This window comes from Camelus dromedarius, chromosome 12 (genome assembly GCF_036321535.1).
Source record: "Camelus dromedarius isolate mCamDro1 chromosome 12, mCamDro1.pat, whole genome shotgun sequence".
Classification (NCBI taxonomy): Eukaryota; Metazoa; Chordata; class Mammalia; order Artiodactyla; family Camelidae; genus Camelus; species Camelus dromedarius.
This window is the reverse complement of record NC_087447.1, coordinates 13,746,253-13,768,450: the sequence shown is the minus strand read 5'-3', so window position 1 is coordinate 13,768,450 and position 22,198 is coordinate 13,746,253. Positions and strand designations below refer to the sequence as shown.

The window sequence follows — 22,198 nt, the reverse complement described above, 5'->3', positions numbered from 1 at the left end:
GTAACTTCCTTCCCATGGTTATTATGTCTTCACATTTTTAGAGGCTGCAGGTTATTTCATCCTATAGCCAGATCACAGTGCCTTTAGCCCTTCTCTTTTTACGAACTATTTAGGTTATTTCTACTAGTATGTTTATAGAAAATTGTTGCCTTTCGTGGTCTTTTGTCTGTGGAATCCCTTTGACATCAGGCATCTGGTGGGTAGGGAAAGAAGACTTCCAAAGTTGCTTTCTTTTAGGGGAGAACCCACTTAAAAATGAATTTGGGTGCAGATAGCACATGCATGTGGTGCAAAATTAAAAAAAAAAAAGGATCTTACAGTGAAACTGTTTCCTTCTTTTCTCTTTATCCACCCAACTCCTCTTGTTAGAGGTGACCTGGGTTACTGGTCAAGAGAAAAAAGTTGTGAAAGCAAGGGCAGAAAAGAAGCCCTCTTGTAGGGCTGGTTATGCCTGGGCCTCGCTCTGTGCAATTATCTTACAGTTGGTTCAGGGTGGGGAGGTGTGGTGGTCTGAGGACAGTCCCCGGAGGACTCACGCGGGTGACCTCGCTTCTGACTCCCAGCTCTGAGGGCGGGGCGCGTGTGCTTCATTCCCTTCCCAATTCCAGCCTCAGATGCTCCCGCTTAGTAAGTGCCAACTCTCCATTTCAGTTTTTCTCTTCAGTATGCCTGACTATGTTAATAGAAAGATACTTACTTTTGAGGGAGTGATTAAAAAAAACTTTATTGAGATACAATACACACACGGAGAAGCACACGTATCCTAAGTGCGTAGTTCGATGAATTGAACCCATCTGGTCACAGCACTCAGGTCAAGGAACTGAACAGGATTTCCACCCCAGAAGACCCCTGAAATGGGGCATCTTTATGACAAAAGCAAAAGACCAGAAAACCGGTAGAATGCACTGGTAGGTTCATCTATTATGGAACAGCCAAAATTCTTGGAAGAACTGAGCGTGTGTGTTTTTCACCAAAGTTTTGGAGTTTGCCATTTGTGAACTCATTGGAGAGTCTGATGACAAAAGAGGAAGTTCTCTTGATAGACACTTTGGAATAGAGCTGGATATTATGATGGTCATTTACAGACTTCTCTTTTTCCTTCCTTTCCTCCAAACAGACTCCAGTGCAGTGTTTGACATCCGTGTGGTCAGTGTCAGCACGACTGGCATGCAGCTGGAGTGGAGGAATACAGACAATGCTTCTGATTACGTCTACCGTGTAATTATAAAGTCAGAGCATGGCTCTAACTGGACAAACAGTTCTTACGAAGGGATCACGCTCAGGGACCTGATCCCGGGCACCTTCTATAACATCACCATCTTCCCAGTAGTGGACCATGTCCAGGGGATCTCCAGCTCCACTGCACAGTACACACGTAAGTGTCTTAGGACGCCCTCCTAAGGGAGTGTTCCCCCCGACTTTCACTTGGAGGATAGGAAGTGAGCTTTGGTTAAATGCTGGGGTGAGGGGCTCTTGGGTTCCAAGGCTCCAGGTAGAACGTGAAACTGTGTGCTGAAAACATTGGTGTCAGCAAACTTTTTGTTATGCTCGTGGCGCACTGGTGCTGAGCCACGAGGACTTGGAATTGTCTTCAGAAGCAGAAAGTGATCCCACAAGCAGGGAAAACCTGATGATTGCATTCATTCCTTGGGAAAACAGACTAGAAGGGGGTCACCTTGTCGTGTTGGCATTGGAAGACGCTGTTCAGATGAGGTGCTGTGAGTGTAACAGTGAGGGAGGTGCTTTGCAAATACTTGACCTAAATACATGGTAGAGATGGTAGTTTATAACATCTTTTTCATATACTTTTCTCTTTCATTAATCATATTTCAAAAACAGATAGGAAACTCCATCTTGAAAATGTATTTCAGATAAACTCAAAGTATTAAAAGAAACCTGAAAAACCTTCCTCTTTTGAGATTTAATCTGTATAATTATTTTCTTAATGTCTTTTTGGGAAGCCTTCCATCTTTTGAGCCAGCAAATATAAACTTTATTTATTCTTTCCCAAAAGGAGCTAGGCTCTTTTTATTTTTTATTAGATTAAATTAAATTAATTAATTTTCAGGCTATTTTTAGATGCAGTTAATAAAATGGTCCTGGAATTCCAGCTAACCCATGCTTTTCTTCCCCCCCTTAAACTAAGGGCCCAGTGATGTGTTCAACATTAAAATAAGTACCAACACCACAGCAGCAACCTTAAGGTGGCAGAACTCTGATGAAGCCTCTTCCAGGTACACCTACCGCCTTCTAATTAATCAGGATGGAAATTCCGGCAACACAACGCAAATAGTCACGGGCCTCGGCATCACCAGTGCTACGGTCACCGAATTGACACCTGGCTCCTCATACACAGTAGAGATCTTCACACAGGTGGGGGATGTCACCGAGTCACTGGCACCTGGCTGGCAGTCATTCTGTACAGGTGCGTAGTCCCAGGTGTGTCTTGGACACCTTGTGTGATGTGGTCCTGCATGTAGATCCTCGTAGTAAACTTTAGTTGATTAGTTTTTGTGTGGGGTGTGATAATAGACACTGAGCTTTCTGAGGATCCTGTTAGTTTATTAGTTTCGTCTTATTTAACCCCATCATTTATTCAGTCAACAGCTTTGTATTGAGCACGTACTCTCTGCCAGGCACTGTTAGATGACACAGACAAATCCCTGCCTTTATGGAACTTTTGTTCTGGTGGAGAAGACATAATAAACTAGATAAGTAAGTTATTGGATAAACAAGTTATTGGATAATGATTACTGCTAAGGAGATGGAAATAAACAAGGACAGGGGAAATGAGATGTTTATTTTGGGAAGCCTTCAGTGAAAAGGTGACTTTTGAGCAAAGATTTGAAGGAAGAAAAAAGCCAGCTATGTGGATATCAGGGCACAGAGTGTTACAGGCAGAGGGGCAGCCAGTGCAAAGGCCCTGAGGCTGGAGTGTGCCTGCTGTGTTGAAGAACGGGCAGGAGGTCCGGGTGGCAGAAGTGGATCCAGGGGAGCAGGAGGGCGAGGGGCTGGAAGTGAGGCCCGAGAAGGCTGGGCCAGGGTGCGGGAGATGTCCAGGCTTGTAGTGCAGGTGCATAGCTGGGCTTTTACACTGAAGAAGACAGAGATGATATTGTTAAAACAGATGTCAGCTTTTTTACCCTTTTTGATCCTTATGTCTCAATGCAAAAAGGGTGATAAAGAAAAGAGGAACCCTGTGTTTAACTGAGGGAGGGAGCTTTCAGAGGGTAACCCGGAGAATGTTTGGCGGGTGGTTATGAGTACTTCTGCTCGCAGTTCTGGTGCATTTATCACCTCTGAACCATCTCATTCCCCACCCTCTCTGCACCTGCCTCATCTCTTCCTTAGGCCAAGACTTTCAAGTGCCTTCAGGCTGATTTGGAAGGGAGGGCAGGGGTCTCACTGGATCCTCCTCCCTGGGAATGTGGGACCTGGCACCTTGTTGACCCCTGACCTTGCATGTGGAGTGGCTGAAGAATCCCTGCAGCTTTGAGTTACCTCTGCTAACTCAGGCTCCATCCATCTGGTCTAGACTCTGACTTTTGGCATGTGGGTGGCTTCCCTAGAGCAGGAGGGGATAAAATACACACAAGCATTTATGACTGAGGGTGGATGGAACAAGAGCTGTGGGAACAGGTGTGCACTGGCCAGGTTACCTTCCCAGGGGTCAGGTGGAGAATGTGGGAGTTGCACTAGGTGACTCCTTGTAGCTTTTCCTGCGTTCAAATACTGCACCATTAAAGCCATGATAATATTCTCCTTCAGTGCATGGGCACAGAGTTTTCCCTTTGTATCAGTTTTTGGTTGGCCCTCAGTAAAACTCTATTGGCCCTCAGATAGGTGGAGACAAATAATACCCTATTTTAAAGACAAAGAAACTGATACCATTTACCATTGATTATTCAGCCCGTTGTGTGTATAGAAAGCGCCCTGGAGCTGGATTTAGAAAAAAATCTGGGATCCAGTTTTGGCTTCATCACTGATCTGCACCTTCTTTTTTGCAAATTGCTTAATCTCTCTTAGCCTCAGTTGATTCATCTGCAGAATGGGACAGTATTAGCTCTTCCTGTTCCAGAAGGATTGTCAAGAGGGCCCCCAAATGAGGTGACGCAGGTGAAGGAGTTGCTGCCACCCCGTGTGTTGTAGCTACCTCTCGCGGAGCCCTGTTCTCGCCCAGCCTGCCACTGTTTCATTTAATCCTCGAATAGGACTGCAGCTGAGGCTCAGAGCAGTTGGGGGACTGACCCAAGGTCACACAATTAGTAAGGCCTGATTCAAGGTCAGCCCCTGCCTCTTCTACCGTATCCCACGGCTATTTTCTCATCACCAGTGGGCGAGGATTCTGCTGCTCCCCAAGGCTCAGTGTTTGCAAAGGCAAAAGCCCCAGAATCTTTTCTTTTTTTTTTTTTTTAATTAAATTAGATGATGTGATGTGCTGTGCTTGATTTGCAGATCCTGCACCAGTAGCCTCCTTCCACTGTGAAGTGGTCCCCAAAAAGCCAACTTTAGTCCTCAAGTGGAACTGCCCTGTCGGCACCAACACAGGCTTCAAGGTGAAGGTCAGCAGTGGAGACTGGAAGAATCTGACGTCCCTGGAGAGCTGCTCTTCGGAGAACAGCTCTGAGTACAGGACGGAGGTCACATACTTGAATTTTTCTACCGTGTACAACATCAGCGTCTTTGCCTTGTCCTGTAACAAGACGACACTGCCCGCCCAAAACACCTGCCTCACTGGCATCACAGGTGGGGTTCACGGAGGGCAGGGTGGCCGGGTGGCATTGTGGGCACCCCGGGAAAGCTGACCCGCAGGGTCTGCAAGTGTGGACCTAGAAACCTGTTATTTAAAAAAATGTATCCTAAAATATTTGCTTCTGTTGGTATAGACCCAGTTCTACAGAAGTCTAGTTTATATATTCTATAGAATTTGTAGAAATCTAGTAAGAGGGAACTATTTTTTTTATATTCCAGAGGTTTCCTTTGCTTTACAGAATAATTTGTTGCCACGTTTTCTTTTAAGTAGTAAGTTCTCCTACTCTATTAAAACAAAGCTTTTTTACAGAAATGTGCAAATATACACGAAAGTGAAGGACAGTTTAATGGAACCCGTGTAGCCATCATCCCCCAGATGAATGTTTGTGAGCCCTTAACCAATCTTTCTTCATTTATATCCTCTCCTCCCTTACTGTATTTATTTGAGACCAGTCCTGGTTATTCTGTAATTTTATTTGTAAATATTTCAGCATGTACTGCTGCAACATAGGGACTCCTTTTCTCCTTCTTCCAAGCATAACCGCATTACTATTAAGCATTACACTTAAAAAATTTAACGCTACTTTTTTTTTTCCCCACTGTTATCAGATATTCATTCAAGAGTCTCATTTCCCTAGAATCTGTGTTAACAAGTTCCCCAGCCGTTGTGGGAAATGGGATTATTCACTGCATAGAGGATCCCTCTAGATAATCTTTTTGTGACCATCTGGTTTTTTTTTTTTTTTTTTTTTTTTTGTACTTGGAAGAAATTGCTTCTTTCCTTTTTTTTAAAAATTGTGGTAGAGTGGATTTACAATATTATATTAGTTTCAAGTGTACAGCATAGTGATTCATGATTTTTATAGATTATACTCCATTATATAATATTGGTTATATTTCCCGTGCTGTACAATATATCCTTGTCACTTTTTATTTTATACACAGTATTTTGTTTCTCTTAATCCTCTGCCTCTATCTTGCCCCTCCCACCTCCCTTACCTGACTGGTAACCACTAGTTTGTTCTCTTTTTGTCTGTGAGTCTGTTTCTGTTTTGTTACATTCATTCTGTGCTTCATTTTTATCTATCTTTTGCTCCCCATGTCTTTGCCAAAGTTATGTCTTAGATCACCTTGGTTGAGTTGGTTTTGCTTTGTGCTTTTTGACTCCACATTTCCTGTGGGGTATCAGAATGTTTCTGGATAATTTCTGAAGAATTAGTGGTAAAAGTAAGAAGGAAAACCTTCTTCAGGGACACTGACTTGGAAAGTGGTTGAGGGAGTCTATGGACAGAGCCTTGGACTTAGGCAGACCTGGGTTTGATTATAAAGTCTGCCTTTTGCGAGCTGCGTGATCTCAGAAAAGATGCATAATCTTTCTGAGTCTTGTTTTCCTTAGTTGTAAAAAATGGGAAATAACAGGGCTGTTATACAAATTAGATGATACAATATGTGTGAAAGACCACTTTAGAGCTGCCGTGTGTGGTTGCTCAGGTTGTGCACTGCTCAATTCCATGGGCCATTGTTCATATAGTCTACTGTGTGCATGGGGCTCCTTGGACTTGTGTAGCTCACAACTGTCTATGATGGCCCTGGGTCAGAATCCTTTGTGTTTCTGCAGCACTGTAGAACATAATAGAAACCATGAACCTTGTAGGTACTTTTTTGTAGTTCTCTGTTTTATGATGTCACCTCAGTGGGTCTAAGCTATTAAGGAACATAAACTGTGTTTAATTTGATATCACCGGAGCTGAGCACAGTGCCTCATGAAGAGAAGGCGCTTGTCAGAGTTAGTTGTTTCTGAAGCTGAGCCATGTGTGGTTAAGGTGCATAATGACCACTTACCATTTAGTCCAGTGATTTTCTCACTCCTTAATCTGTATCTCCCTTTCCTCAGATGAATTTTTATGTACACATTTAGCATGCTTTTTAAATGTACAAATTTAACGTGTCTTTTAACGTAAAAGTGGAGCTGTGTTTTCTCTAAGAGGTAGGAAGTGCTGAAGGATGGGCAAATCTCGGAGCGTTGGCGTGATGGTCTTTTACCCAACATTTGTTGGTGTCCTGGGGGTATGGGGTATGAAGACAGGGCCCCTGGAGCTCAGGACTGATGTAAGCAGTGAGAAGCAAAGGATTTCCAGGCTTGGAGGTGGGTGAGCTAGCCTGCCAACTGGGCAGTCTTGGGGTGAGGACTCTTTGCTGGTGGCTAAAAGGCATAGAGCTGCTAGGAAATGTTGGAGCCCTGGTTAGGAAGTCTCTGTTGAGGCAGTTGACACTTAGACACAGGAACATGTGGAAGCATGGTCTGGAGCTGTGCTGTCCAGTGGAAAATAATGCGAGCCTGCAGCCGCTGTGGAGAACAGTATGGAGGTTCCTTAAAAAGGTAAAAATACAGTTATGATCCAGCAACCTCACTCCTGGACATATATCCAAAGAAAATTCCAATTTGAAAAGATACTGCACCCCAGTGTTCATAGCAGCACTATTTACAGTAGCTAAAACATGGAAGCAACCTAATGTCCATCAACAGATGAATGGATAAAGAAAATGTATATATACACAATGGAGTACTACTCAACCATAAAAAGGAATGAAATATTGCCATTTGCAGCAACATAGATGAACCTAGAGATTATCATACTGAGTGAAGTAAGTCAGATAGAGAAAGACAAATATCATATGATATCACTTATATGTGGAATCTAAAAAAAAGTGACATAAATGAACTTATTTACAAAACAGAAAGAGACTCATAGGCATAGAAAACAAACTTATGGTTACCAGTGGGGAAAGGGGGAGGTAGGGATAAATTGGGAGTTTGGGATTGGCAGATACAAACTACCATGTACAGAATAGATAAACAACAAGGTTCTGCAGTATAACACAGGGAACTATATTCAATGGCTTGTAGTAACTTGTAAAGAAAAGGAATATGAAAAGGATATATATATATATATATATATATATATATATATATATATATATATATATATGTATATATGTATATGTATAACTGAATCACTGTACTATATACCAGAAACTAACACAACATTGTAAGTCAGTTATACTTCAGTTAAAAAAAATGTTAAAAAAGTTAAAAAAAGAAAATAATATGAGCTTCTTGTATAATTAAAATTTTTCTAGGAGCCATATTAAGAAAATGTAAAAAGGAGCAGCTAAATGAGTTTTGATCACATTTTATTTAACTCAGTATATTAAAAACGTTGTCATTTTGACATGTAACTTGTGTAGAGTAAGTTATTAGTGAGATATTTTACATCCAAACTTGGACCAGTCACTGTTCGAGGCTGAGCAGCTCCGTGTGGCGGTGGTTGCAATATTGGATTGTGTATGTTTGGAGAATTGCATTGTGGTTTTTTTGGAGTTCAGTTTTCTCAGTCTCCCCGAATCTTGGTTATAACAATGAAAACAAACTATGTGGGAGACAAACTTAGGTTCACCTATAATTCAGCTTTTTCTTCCTTGTGTGTCAATTCAGAGAGTGGCTCCCCAAGCTTAGCTCAGGAGGGTGAGGCCCATGGTCACGAAGGTCTCCCAGGGAAGACCCTCTCCTGTGTGGGCTTTTCTGGTTTCTGGGAAGAAGGTCGGGTGAGTTTCTCTGGGTGGAGTTTTAAACCAGCCCCAGCAAAACTGAGGACTTGAGTGTGAAGGGCACAGGCAGGAGTGCAGCCAGGTCTTGGGAGAAGGTGTGTCCCCTGTGTGTTATCTTTGCTTCCCTCTGTCGTCTGCTCCATCCCTGTTCTCAGCGGAGCGATCCCAGTGCCGAGCCCACGTGCAGCTCCCAGGTCCCCATTTTAGAGTTCCACCCACACAGTCTCTCCCCGCTACCCCCCCCACCCCGCCCCTTTCTCAGGATAAGGAACCTGGCCCCTCTGGGTCAGGAGGGAAGATAGAAAAGGCAGGTTATGGTCTACAAACAAGGCTGCCAGGACACCACCCCGGGGGTGCGGCTGGACCCACTGGAGGGGTCCTTGTGAACTAGGCAGGCTCCCCCAGCATCTACCATCTCTGTTCCCCACCAGTTCCCTTCCCTGCCCTCTGCACTGGAAGAGCTTTGCATGAGCCCAGCACGCAGCTTCCAGAGCAAGGGCAGAACTTGAGGGGGACCCTGCAGCAAATTCTCTCCTTAACACATTTGTTCCTTCTTTGGTTTTACGTGTTGGGTGATCGTGTTTTGTTCTGTTCTATCTCAGACCCCCCTTCTCCAGATGGGTCCCCTAATATTACGTCTATCAGTCACAATTCGGTGAAGGTCAAATTCAGCGAATTTGAAGCCAGCCACGGACCCATCAAAGCCTATGCTCTCATTCTCACCACCGGCAAAGGTAAGGAGAGGTCATTACGGGTTAAACAGCCAGGGCATGATGGCGTGACCGGGCCCCATTTCTGTGCCACGGAAACCCGTCAGTGGGACGGACACATGTCTTCATGCTGCGGCCCACACTTTGGCACTCACCCAGGGGTGGGTGGGGGTAAGCCATTTGCCTGATGAGTTAGGTTAGAGGTTGACAAACTTTAAAGGGCCAGACAGCAAATACTCCAAGCTTTGCAAGCTTGCAGTCTCCTTCTCAGCTTGTCAGCTCTGCCATCGTGGCGTGAAAGCCGCTGTAGAAGATATGCAAAGTGTGAGTGTGACTGTTCCAATATTTACTAAGACGGGTTGCTGGCTGGATTTGGCCCGTGGCTGTAACTTGCTTACCTCGGATCTAGATTTTTCATCTTTTTTTGCCTCATAGGGTCTTTTAGGTGGCAGAATGTTAGTCTTAACCAAGTCTGTCATTCACACACACACACACACTCACACACACACACACACACACACACACACACAAAGGCACATGCTCAAATCATCCTCAAAGAGTGACTTTCTCTTGGAAGAAAAGAGAAAAGGATTTGCACTGGTAGTGGGAAGTTGCAGAGAGCATTGCCATAGCTGAGAGAGGAGGTGGATTCAAGGCTGCTTTCCCTTAAAGGGCTCCATTACCTCCCTTGGAAGGAAGAAGGGGATATTTGAGGGTGTCTTTGTTAGCTGTGTGTGGGGGCTTTGCCTCAGGTCCGGCTTTAAAGTGCCAAGTGCTGCTGTTTTTGGTGATTCTTTAACTGTGGAAAATGCAGTGCCGGCCCTGCCCAGTCTCTCAGCCTGTGATGGTGGCCTCGTCTTCTCGAGGAAGACAGAGATCAGACACACTGTCAAGGCTGCCGGGATCCGGGAAGACAAGGGATCTGCTGGTGTTACAAACCTGCGGCAAAATTCCAAAAAGAGATGTTGAGATCTCTTTCCCTCTGTCTTTTGTTTTGGGTCTGTTTCAAATACTTGTCCTTTCGCTGTGAAGATTTTCAGCAGATCCCAAGCTCAGACCTTTGCCGAATGAGGGGGACCGTGTTGCACAGTGACCAGTCTGGCCAGTACCAGTCTGTGGTGGATGAGGCCACACGCTCCATGTCAGATCGTCTGGGTTAGAAATTTGACTCCACCTTATAGACAGTGCAGCTTTGGGCCTAGGTCCTTTTATCTTTCTGTGCCTTCATCTTCCCATCTGTAAAGTGGGGGTAGTAAACCTATGTGATGAGGTTATTATGGAGATTAAATGAGTTAATGTAACCAAAGCACTTAGAACATAGCAATAAGGAAAACCTGGCAGGGAGCGCACACATGAGGGATGGTACCTGTCCCTACCATCACCCAGAGCCAAGGTCGTTAGTGGATACCCGGGAGACTTAAATCTCTGCAATCACTTTCTTACCCCTTTCCTTCTGTGGACCTTTCTTAGACATTTGGCCATCAGAAGATGTCTTGAGATATACATACGAAGACTTCAAAAAGGGGGCCTCGGATACGTATGTGACTTACCTCATCACGACAGAGGAGAAGAGGCGTTCTCAGGGCTTGTCCGGAGCCTTGAAATACGAAGTCAACGTTGGGAATGAGTCCACCACGCACGGCTACTACAACGGGAAACTGGAGCCTCTGGGCTCCTATCGGTAACGCCTAGGGGTCCTTGCTCTTTGGGGGCTGGGCCCGGAGGTGCAAAGCTTTACCTGCCTTGGGTGTCAGACACGTTCCAGCCTCCTCTTTTTCCTCTTGTCGTCCCACAGGGCTTCTGTGGCTGGCTTCACCAATATTACCTTCAACCCTCATGGTGACGGACTCATCGATGGGGCCGAGAGCTATGTGTCCTTCAGTCGCTATTCAGATGCTGTTTTCTTGCCCCAGGATCCAGGTAGAGGAGCATCAGTGCTGTTAGCAATTCACTGGGCTTTTGCTTTCAGTGTCTGCAGAAGGATGGGTGTCTGCACGCCTTCCTGGGGCCCCAAGTGGGTTGGAGAGCCCAGTCTCTCCTCTCAGAAGTTGAGATGTCACTTGGCCATTGGGACCCAGCTCAGCTTCCTCTTTTGAGGTCCCCACAGCCCCGCCCACCACACTGCCTTCTCTGAATCCCACTTGCATTTCCAGTCTGCAAAGACTGCAGGTCCTTTCTCCTCCGTGTAGTCATTTGTGTGCCCACGTGCCAGACACGCATGTGACTTTTAGTGTGTGGCACCCCTGAATATTAGGATTAGAAGGAGACAAGGAAATCATCTCGTCCAACCCTCCTTTTAGAAATGAGGCTGTTAAGACCCAGAGAGGGACAGTGTCTTTGTCCAGGGTTGCACAGTGCCTTCGAGGCAGGGCTTGGACTCCTCGCCAAGTGCTCCTGTACTTTATCAACCAGAACAAAGTGATTTAGGAGCTTTAAGGACCCAAGGAGGGTACGTCCCCTACCTTTAGGCCAGAGACAGACTGACAGACAGCTTCATTAGTGTGTCTGGTTTCCCTACTCAGTGGTTGTTGGCTTCAAAAAAGAAGCCTCAAAGTTCAGGGGGTCCCCATAGCCTTTCCCTGGAAACAGATGGGTTTTATGTCACTATGTGCTGTAGCTACTTCTGCTTGTACGTGGGTGTGAGTCTCAAAAAGTTGGCAGTGGAACATCTCATCTTGGGGTTTTCAGGCAGTAGTCACTTCACCAAAGAGCTCAGTCCTAAGATGCTCCCCGCCCCTCCCTCCCCGACCTCAGCAAGAGCGTTTCTGCCTGGTTTTGTCTCTTATACACGGGGTTGCTGCACACAGTTTCATTTGCAGAGAGAAAGCAGTGGGTAAGAACAGCCCGATAGCTCAGTTCCCTCTATTTGCAGTTTAGGAAACTGCAGCCTGGCGAGGAACAGCTACTTTCTCAAGACCACCCAGTTAGTGGTGGGCTGGGAGCAGAGAACTCGCTCCCAAGTGCAAGTTTAAGTCCAGAGCTGTTTACCTCTCCTCTGTTACACACACTCACTCACTCACACACACACACTCACACTCACACACACACTCTCTCTCTCTCTCTCATACTCTTGACTCTAGACCGATGGTCCGTGAGCATCTCTTGAAGTACCTCCCTCTTGGACTTTTCCCAGGTGTCATCTGCGGAGCAGTTTTTGGCTGCATCTTTGGTGCCTTGGTCATTGTGGCTGTGGGCGGCTTCATCTTCTGGAGAAAGAAAAGGTGACTCTTGCTTATATTAATAATAATACCCTACTTTTAAAGGGAGTTTTTTTTTTTTTTTTATTACGAATAGTTTCAGACATTTGCACGATTGGGAGGGATGCTGTCATGAGCCCCCAGGTCCCCGTCATCCACAGTCTTCACCATCTGGCCAGTCTTATTTTATCTCAGCCCGGGAGCTGGGGGGCCTTAAAGCATCAGGTCGTGGTGAACACTGCAGTGGAAGGTGTTGCTTTCAAACAGGTGTTCTAGGTTAACCAGGGTGTTAATAGATGTCATTTTAGAGTTAGCTTAGTTTGAACACACACTCCGTCTTGACTAGCTGTTAGGGGGCTTGGCCTTAATGTCTCTGATGATCTGTGATACGGGGGTGGTAACAGTGCCTAACTCATGACGCTGAGGAGCATTAAATGAAGTGATTCGGCATTGTCTCGTGCCTTGTATGCTATTACTGTTTTATCTGTACACTTGCTCCTTGTGAGCAGTTAAACAGTAAAAATAACAGCTCTGTTCTGAGCACTGGATTTGTGCTTTCCCTGAATTCTCTCCTGCATGAGGCTGTGTCTCCTAAGCCCTGTATGCAAGGATGCAGCAGCTGAGCGTAGGAAGTGTGGACATGGACTTGAACCTGGTCTTTGCTCTTCATCACACAGCCTCTTGCCTGACTTTGCGGGGCATGAAGTCTGTGTATCAGCTGGGGTTCATTCGCTGTCGTCAGGTGCTGCCAGCCAGGGGGATTTCGTTCTGGCCCAGGGTTTCTAAAGTGGGCTACGCCTGGTCTCCTGCTTCCACCTTGCCCTGGTGGGTTGACAGGCAGTGCCTGTGTTCCAGCTTTTTGCATTAGATTATGAGTTTTTTTTTTTTTTTTTTTTTTGGTGAGGGAGGGTGTTCAAAAACAGCTTTATTGTTTCTTGTTAAAATAAAAGTTATACATGTTTATGACAAAAAAATACAGAAGAGCAGAGAAAATATTTAATCCATAGTCACACCCACATACAACTGCTCTCAATGTTGATGTGAACTAGTACCCGAAACACACAGACATACCCACAAACGGAATCATATTATACGCATTATTTTCTGGCCAGCTTTGTTCATTTAAGACATTAGTGACAACTTCAATACTTCATTTTAAGTGCCTATCAAATGTTCAAGTGTGTGGAAATTATTCAACCAGTTTCCTGATGTTTTCAGGTTTTTTTTTTTTTTTTTTCCCATAGTTACTTATCCTTTTGCCTAAATCTTTGGGTGTATTCATGAATAGTGCTTTCAGCTAAATTCCAAGCTGGGTAGTTGCTGGATCAGTGGGTAGGCATGTTTTCAGTTTTGATACTTACTGCAAAACTGCCTTCCAGAAAGTGTGTGTGTGTGTTTTTAAAACACCAATTTGGGGTTTGTCAGCAATACAGGAGGGTGCCAGGTGCTCTGCTCCCTTGCCAACACTAGGTATATTTTCTGGTTTATTCCATTAACTTTATCAAAAAGGCTTTCTCAAAACAAAAACCCCACAAACAAACAAACAAACGAAAAACCAACCAAAAACAGAGAATAAAATAACAAGTCTGGCTTTACAGTAGGGTAATACTGCTGATAATGTATTTACCCAGAAAAATTCCTTCAAGTTGCTTGAGTGAGATTCTTGGATGCTGTTAGACGGTATACAGGAGAGTGACTTCATGGGGTTTAATCAGCATTTGCTGCTTAGACCATTACACTTAGCATTTGTGAGTAGGATCTAATGTCGCCTGTGAACTAGTACCCAGAGAAAAGGCTTTTTGTAGTTACTCAAAGGGGACAAAGCCCAGAATTAAACTGTTTTGGTCTAACGGGTCCTTTTTTTCTTTCAAAACAGGAAAGATGCAAAGAACAATGACGTGTCCTTTTCTCAGATTAAGTAAGTCTCTAGAGTTGTGGCTTTAAGACACTTAATCCCCCCAATCTGCTCAGTGACTGTTCTGATTTTTTTTTTTTTTAATGGAACCTGATGTCATTTTTCCTGATTGGCACGTTTGGCCCTAGTCAACCTGTAGTCCTTACTAGCTCTGTTATTCTGCAAGGAGTCTGTGTTTATTAATCTCCTGAAGCTGGTTTCCTTGTCATGTTCTGCTGTGGCAAGCCACACCGGAGTTGTCTTGTTCTACCAAGAAACTTACATTTTGTGATTTAAAAAAAAAGTGGTTATCAAGTTCTAGGAGGAGAGAACTTGCCCAAAATCACAAAGCCAGTCAGTTAAATAACAGGGTCTAGAAATCAGATTTCCTGATTTATGTTTCAGTGTTTTGTAAATAACTTTATACCGACTGCCCCCAATTATACTGTAGTTTTTCTTCATTTTGGGAGATGTTTACTATCATCTGCAGAGTCATGGTTGAGTCATTTTTTCTAATTGAAAATTGAGTCTTTTTTTCTAATCTAATTAATTCTAATTTCTGAATTCTATTTTTTTCTTTCCCTTTCTATGATGAAGACCTAAAAAGTGAGTAGACTATTTGCTTTTTTTATTTTTAAATAACTTGTATTTTTCTATTTTGAGTACGAACTTGATCGAATGCAGAAAACCCTGAGACGCTGTTTTGTTTTCCCAGATCCAAGTTAATCAAAGTGGAGAATTTCGAGGCCTACTTTAAGAAACAGCAAGCCGACTCCAACTGTGGGTTTGCAGAAGAATACGAAGTACGTGCTTGTACAGACTGTGTTTCTACTTGCTTCATGCTTTTCCTGAAAGGTGGAAAACTGCCTATTTCTGTTTTGTGGTGAATCTTTGGGTGGGAGGCCGCCCCCTTCGAGGGGAGGGAGATGCCCTTGTGTGTCCCCTGAGGGCCTGCTTCGGAACCTCTGGGGGAGGGTCCCCCCTGTGTCATCCACCTTGTGGAAGCCCTCGGCGTTCTGGCTTGAGGCAGCATCACCCCATCACCTACCTCCGTCTTCCCGTGTCTCCCCATGTGTCTGTATCTCAATGTCTGTTCTAAAGACATCAGTGATACTGGATTAAGGGCCCTCACTCCAGTATGACCTCGTCTTACTGTGATTACATCTGAAAAAGCTATAATTTCAAAGAAGATTCATAAGTGCTGGTTCTTTGCAAACCTTCTGACTCGGACTGGAGCCCCAGAGCTGTGGTGTTTAAAGCCTCGCAGTAATTCTGATGTGAGAACCACTGACGTGGGCCCTTGCCTCAGTGTCCGCGTCTGTAAAGGAAGGAATAGATGAGGTTCTCTCTCAGCCTTGGGAGAAGGTCTCTGGTTGATGACCTTAAATGAACAGACCGCTGTGTTGGTAGATCTTTAGCCTGCTGCCTCCGAGTATGTGAAGTGTGTAAACAGGCGCATAGATGTCTTTCTCCAGCAGTTTTGCGGTTTTCCTGGGTACCATGAAGGAGCTCTGTTACTGCCGGGATGCCTGTGGGGGTGGGGGGATGAGTGGGAGGGATAAACTGGTATTTTTGGGTCCTGTGTACATACTGGAAGGATCCTTTCATAATAATCTAGAGACTCTATCCCCCCCCCCCAAAAAAAGGTACCGGGGGTTAGAACTTCTCCATACCTTTTTGGGGGACATAACGTAACCCATCCCCCCTCTGCCTTCCCACTTTTTTCTCTCATATTCTCTGCTCGGGATGAATAATATTTGAACATGGAATAAATGGATAACTCATGTATTCTGTTTCCAGGATCTGAAGCATGTTGGAATCAGTCTACCTAAATTTGCAGCTGAACTGGCTGAGAACAGGGGAAAGAATCGCTATAATAACGTTCTGCCCTGTAAGTTGTTTTTTTCCCACCTTATCGTTCCCTTTTTCCTGTCACTGGCCTCACATCTCTAAGAGTCGAGGGGAGGGTAATCCGGATACTAACTGGCCACTTCCACAACCATTCATCAGTCACCTATTGTGCCACTGAATTCAATCCTCGCCATAACCTTATGAAATAAGTAGTAGAATATTCGTTTTGCAGATGAGGAGAGTGAGGCACAGAGTGGTTAGGTGATTTATCCAAAGACACACAGATCGTGGTGATGGAACCAGCCTTGGACCACGTCTGTCAGCTTCACTCAGGAGGCCAGGCGGGGAATTAACACCTTCTGCTCGTCCAGACATGTCTCTGGTTGGCCTAGTATGTTCCACGCCTAAAGATGAATTCTGTTTGGATTCATTCCTGTTTTCGAGAATTAACAATGTCTGTAGCCTTACTGACAGGGATGGCAACAAATTGAGTTTAAAGTGAGAATTATTTACTCATCATCTGTTAGGATGAAAGGTAAACCCTTCATTGTGGCACGTTCTTTGCAGTCTCTCTTTTGGATGGGAATTAGGGCCCAGAAAGAAGGATCAGTAGGTCATAGCTGTGTTCAGATTTAGCTGAAATTTATAGGCTTTATTGATAATTTTTACATTAGGACCTTTAGAGGCATTGTCTGTTTTACTTGAAGCTGTGTGTTTCCTTCCTGGCCCAAAACGTTAATTTCTCCGTAGATTCAGGATTTTCTGGCTCTTCCCTTCTTTGTCTTCATTTTCCCCCTTGTGTGGACAGTGGACGTTAACTCACGTTCTGAGAGAAACCAGGCTGGTGAGATCTGCCTCCGCTCTGCCCTTCTGGGGTTAATTCAGGGGTGTTGGCCTGTTTTTGTGAACGTCTGTGGAGATTTTTCAGATCCAGAGTTTGGATATTGTTTTTTTGTCAGGAAGATTTTAGGCTGAGCTTCATGTTGGTAACTGGGTTTAGAATTGTTATATTATTTTGTCCAGGGGAGGGAGAGATCGTGGATAGTCAAAGACAGAGAAACATAGCTCAGCACGACATTTGAAATTTTAAGGATATTCTTTCGTTTCTGGGGTTGGGCGAGTTGGTGTGAGTACTTTTTAAGGTGACGGTAAATAGAAAACATGAGAGTTTTATGTTTTAGATCCTTCTACTTATAGTAGTCTTCAGTTTATTCTTGAATTTGGGACTGTCTTTTTATAACAACTTTTTTATGAGAATAAAATGTTACTGAAACTCAGGTCTGGCTGCTCACTGCTTGAAAGCCAATACTTGAGAGGCAAGTGTTAGTAGAAAGGGAAGTTTGCTTTATTCCACAGGCCAGTAATTAGAGGAGGGTGGACTCATGTCCAGAGGCCAACTCCCCTCTTCCTGCCTCGCTGATCCTTGGGCAAGAGCTTTTAAAGGGGAGTTTCGGGGTGTGTCGGCGGAGGGAGGAGGGAGGGGCTACGTGCAGAACAGCAGTCAGTTCTGACAGTCATCTTGAAGTTAGTCATGCCTTGGTCTGATCAGCATCATCTCGATAGCTTTAAGTACTGTTAGTCTTCAGTCCCAGGGTCGATTTGTCCCCATTTCTTTGAGGCCAGTTCTTGGAATTGTGGCAGCTTATGTCATGGCTACAGTCTGGTCATCATTTGGTTAACTTTTCCACCCGGAGGGGGTTTCAGTATCTATAAAACAGTTCAAAGGATGTGGCTCAGAATATTTTCTATCGCCCTTGAGGAGGAACTAAAGGTCCTTGACTTTGTTTAATGTCTAAACTATCTTTATTTTGTTTTGCTTGACTATTTCCATTTGTTTCTATATGTTCTTATTTCTCTGATTAAACTTATTCTTTGACTAAAGATTTTCTACAGACAAGAGGTGGGCAGAGGACATGGGGGTAGGGGGTGTTGTTCTGTCCTGGGAAAGCCCCATAGGGTCCTGCTCGGTTTCAGAAGTGTGAAGAGCTTAACCTGAGTATCTGCCTTGCCACAGTGGATAGGGCACTGGATGTGGATTCTGATTGCCATCCACCAGATGAAAGTGCTTGGAGAAGTCACTTAGTCTCTCTGACCCTCAGTTTCCTCATCTGTAAAATGGGCACGGAAGCTTATAGGGTGGTTTTTGAGGAATAAATAACAATTTTGAGGGCCTTCCCTGGCTCATGGCACATACCCAAGGATGCTAATAATTGGCTCTGTCTGAGAAGGCCGTCTGGGGTGGTTAAGAGCTTGGACCCTGGTGCCAGGCTGCCCTGGTTTGAACCCTGCCTCTGCCACTTCCTGGCTTTGCCCAGGTCACCGTGTACCTCCTCTGTGCCACAGTCACATCTGGTGACTGTGAGAATGAAATCAGGTCATGTATGTAAAATGCCAAGCTCTGCAACTTTAAGGTGTGACATTTTCTACCTCTTTTTTTCTCTTGTGTGCAACTCACCTCAAACGTACACTTCTAATGAGGACCTTTTTTCTTTGAATGTCACAGATGACATTTCCCGTGTCAGACTTTCAGTCCAGACCCATTCAGCTGACGACTACATCAACGCCAACTACATGCCTGTAAGTGGGGAGGGGTTCTCGTAGCGCTGGCTGCTGAGGATGAAGTCCTTGGAGCTCCTCTTGCTGTCTCTTTGAGGGTGAAGATGTGCTGCTTTCCATTTTTAGGGCTACCATTCCAAGAAAGATTTTATTGCCACGCAAGGACCTTTACCCAACACTTTGAAAGATTTTTGGCGTATGGTTTGGGAGAAAAATGTCTACGCCATTGTCATGTTGACCAAATGTGTGGAACAGGGAAGGGTAAGTAGCGTTTATTTTTGTTATTGTTCAGTTCAGTTTATTTATTCATTCTTACTATGGTGGAAGAGTAAATGTCTTAAAAATCATTTGTCTTTAAAAAAAAAAATCCGCCAAACATTAGCACCACTGTTCTTAGAAATGTGTTTTCTGTCTTTTTCTCCTCTAAGAGAAAAGTTAAAAAAAAATTTAAAAAATTAATTTTATCATTACCTTCCTTTGTGGACAACTAGCAACATTCTCCATTTATTAAGTCACTGCTCCTGTTAGTAAACAGGAGTTGGGTTAGTGTAATGGAAGAACTCGTGGTACAGCTCTGTTCTGCTTCACCTCTGGGACTGAGCGCAAGCCCATTGTGTCTCCAAGCAACCAGCTTTCTCATCTGTGAGATGACAGGTTTTTTTTTTGAGTTGCTTTATTAAAAAAATTTTTTTTTTATAACTGAAGTATAGTCAGTGTACAATGTTGTGTCAATTTGAGATGACCAAGTTGATCAGCCCAGTGATTTTCAAACAGGTTTTAGCATCAGGACCCTTTCTTTATGCAAAATTTCAGACTTACTGCCAGGTAAGTCTCAGCAGTTCCCGCTCCCCTGTGATGGCCCAGAATCCACCCCCTCAGCCACTACCATCAAAGACAAGATTTTCTTCTAGTCATAAAATCCTTTGTTTCCATATCGAGGAGAATTGAAGAACATGGGCTAAATTCACAAAGTCTGTGCCTGAGGAGTAGGATCTCTTGTGCTCTGTGAGTCTTTTCATGTTGGTTCGTTACTTGAGTAGGACAGGAATCGAGTCCCCAAGCCAGTGATTCTGAAACTTTAACGTGCATGAGCATCACCGGGAAGGAGGCTCCGCCTACAGTTTCTAATTCAGAGGGTCTGTGCTGGACCCCAGAGTTGCATTTCCGATAATTCTCGATGCTGCTGCTTCCACTGCCCCCGGGTGCAGGCGCTGAATAGCGGTGTCCAGGTGATTGTGGGAACCCACTGGATGTTGTTTAAGTCCTTTTTTTTTTTTTTCACCTTAACTTAGCTGATGTTTATCCAGCCCCAGGTGTGTGTAAGGCCCTGCGCTAGGGGCTGGAGTTGGGGAGGGGAAGGTAATGAAGAACAGTAAGAGGGGGTTCCCACCCTCTTGTTTACTTGTGATACAGAAGGTTCTTGCATTAGAACAGGTAATTATACAAACGAAAGGCGACTGTTTATGAATGCAAATAAACCTTTTGGTGCTGTTGAGCCCAGGACCTCGCACATGGAACATTCTCATAAATATCTGTTAGATAAATGAAAATGACATGGTTAAATGAACAGAGAACAAGAAGATGAATTTAGATGGGTCCTTGTTCGTCTTAAGTCGAGAGGGAAGTGGATGTTCCTGCCTGGGTGAAAGGGGAGGGAAGCCAGTGTGTTTTCTGCACTAGATTCTCCATCTGTTTTGTTTTTAGCTTTAACATCCCTGTGAGGTGTTCTTATTTTATAGATGGGGAAACTGAGGCTTGAGTTTAAGAACTTGCCTATGAGGTTAGCAACATAAATCCAGCTGCTAGGAGACCAAGCTGGGCAAAAACTCCATGAGTGTTCCAGTTCTGTGTTCTTTCTTGGAGCGGTGGTCCAGAAACCGGGATCTTTGAAAAAAAAACAAACAAACAAAAAAAACAAAACAACAGATCCTTGGGCCAGAGGCAGTTTCTCTGGAGGTGGGAAGCAGGCATTCTTTTTTTTATTCTTAAATTTTTTTTGTTGAAGTGTAGTTGATACAATGTTAGTTTCAGGTGTACAGCAAAGTGACTCAGCTATACATATACATGCATATGTATTTTTTCTTTTCAGATTCTTTTCCATTGTATGTTATTACCAGGCATCTCTTTTTAAAGTGAAACAAACCTCCCATTTTTGAAAAAGTCAATTACCAAATGGGCATTCAGGTATTCTTAGGAAGCAGTTGTTTCCTGATTTTTATTTTTGTTCACATCTGCCCACTGACTTTATAAAAATCAAATACTCCCAAGTGATGTAACCTGATTCTCTCTATTGGTGTTTGTATATTTGTGCTGCAGTTAGTGTATATCTGAAAGTATTGGGGGGGAGGTATAGCTCAAGTGGTAGAGCTTGGCATGCATGAGGTCCTGGGTTCAATCCCCAGTACCTCTTCTAAAAATACATAAATAAACCTAACCCCCCACCCCCAAATTAAAAAATAAAAAAATTTTAAAAATGTCTTTAAAAAAAAGAATTGGGAAAGGTTCTCATTTCTTCTGCTGCTTAGGTTTGTGGGTCAGTTGGAGAAGTGTAGTTCAGCGAGCAGTTAGTGGAGTGGCCGCTGTGGGGCCTGGAGAGCTGGGTGAGCTTGGGGTCCCCTGTGAAGGAGCAGCTGCTGCTTACCTGTAAATCAGTTTTCATGCAGAAATGGGGGCTCAGTGTTGGTCAGGTCTTCTGATTTTTCAAGAGAAGCCAGAAATCTGGATTTTTACGAGAAAACTCCCAGATGTGAAAGAGTTGGCAGGAACTGTAAATTTAAAAAAATCCCCAAATTCCAAGGGTCAGATAGAACCCAACTAAGGGATGAATTCAACCCTGATGCTAGTTTTCAGTATCTGGTCTCCCTTGGGAGGCTTCAGTGATGGCAGGTGATGGGATCGGAGTCTTGTATAAAAATGCAATTTTCTTCTAGACCAAATGTGAGGAGTACTGGCCCTCCAAGCAGGCTCAGGACTACGGGGACATAACTGTGGCAATGACGTCAGAAATTGTCCTTCCAGAATGGACCATCAGAGACTTCACGGTGAAAAATGTAAGTAAGAGGTCCAGATGGATAGGTCTTACACAAAATTAACATATATTAATTTTGGGGTGGTACTTTTTCGGTTGATATTAACCAATTTTCTTTATGCATCAGAAAAATATTTTTGCTTTCTTCTCTACAGAATAAAACAATTTGTATCTGCTTATCCTTTAGGGCAACCCTTTAGCTTTACTTTCTTAAGGACAAGTTCATAGGTTATTCTTAAAATGAATTTTAAAAAAATTGAAAAAACTTTTTTAATAGACTTTATTCTTTTAGAGCAGTTTCAGGTTCACAGCAGAATTGAGCAGAAAATACAGAGAGTCCTCACATAAACCCCCCCCCCCCCCATATATACTCCCCTACTCTCAACATCCCTCATCAGTGTGGCATATTTGGTACAATCGATGAGCCAACATAGGCACATTATTATCAACCGAAGTCCACAGTTTACATTAGGGTTCACTCTTGATGTTGTGCATTCTATGGGCTTTGACAAATGCATAATGACATGTAGCCACCACTATAGTATCATACAGAATAATTTCATTGCCCTAAAAATCCCTTGTGCTTCATCTGTTCATTCCT

General features: G+C 43.9%; 1 protein-coding gene across 1 annotated transcript in view; it reads left to right on the top strand.

Annotated features, from left to right (window-relative positions):
- Nucleotides 1-22,198, top strand: part of PTPRJ (protein tyrosine phosphatase receptor type J) — a 153,034-nt gene that overhangs the window by 121,669 nt on the left and 9,167 nt on the right. Inside the window, exons 9-22 of the mRNA XM_031459580.2 lie at nucleotides 1,118-1,375; nucleotides 2,147-2,425; nucleotides 4,456-4,746; nucleotides 8,964-9,095; nucleotides 10,542-10,752; nucleotides 10,867-10,991; nucleotides 12,205-12,292; nucleotides 14,145-14,186; nucleotides 14,760-14,768; nucleotides 14,878-14,965; nucleotides 15,963-16,053; nucleotides 18,517-18,590; nucleotides 18,696-18,830; nucleotides 21,500-21,619. Coding sequence (XP_031315440.2) covers nucleotides 1,118-1,375; nucleotides 2,147-2,425; nucleotides 4,456-4,746; nucleotides 8,964-9,095; nucleotides 10,542-10,752; nucleotides 10,867-10,991; nucleotides 12,205-12,292; nucleotides 14,145-14,186; nucleotides 14,760-14,768; nucleotides 14,878-14,965; nucleotides 15,963-16,053; nucleotides 18,517-18,590; nucleotides 18,696-18,830; nucleotides 21,500-21,619 — 1,943 coding nt within the window. The remainder of the gene's footprint in view (nucleotides 1-1,117; nucleotides 1,376-2,146; nucleotides 2,426-4,455; nucleotides 4,747-8,963; nucleotides 9,096-10,541; nucleotides 10,753-10,866; nucleotides 10,992-12,204; nucleotides 12,293-14,144; nucleotides 14,187-14,759; nucleotides 14,769-14,877; nucleotides 14,966-15,962; nucleotides 16,054-18,516; nucleotides 18,591-18,695; nucleotides 18,831-21,499; nucleotides 21,620-22,198) is intronic.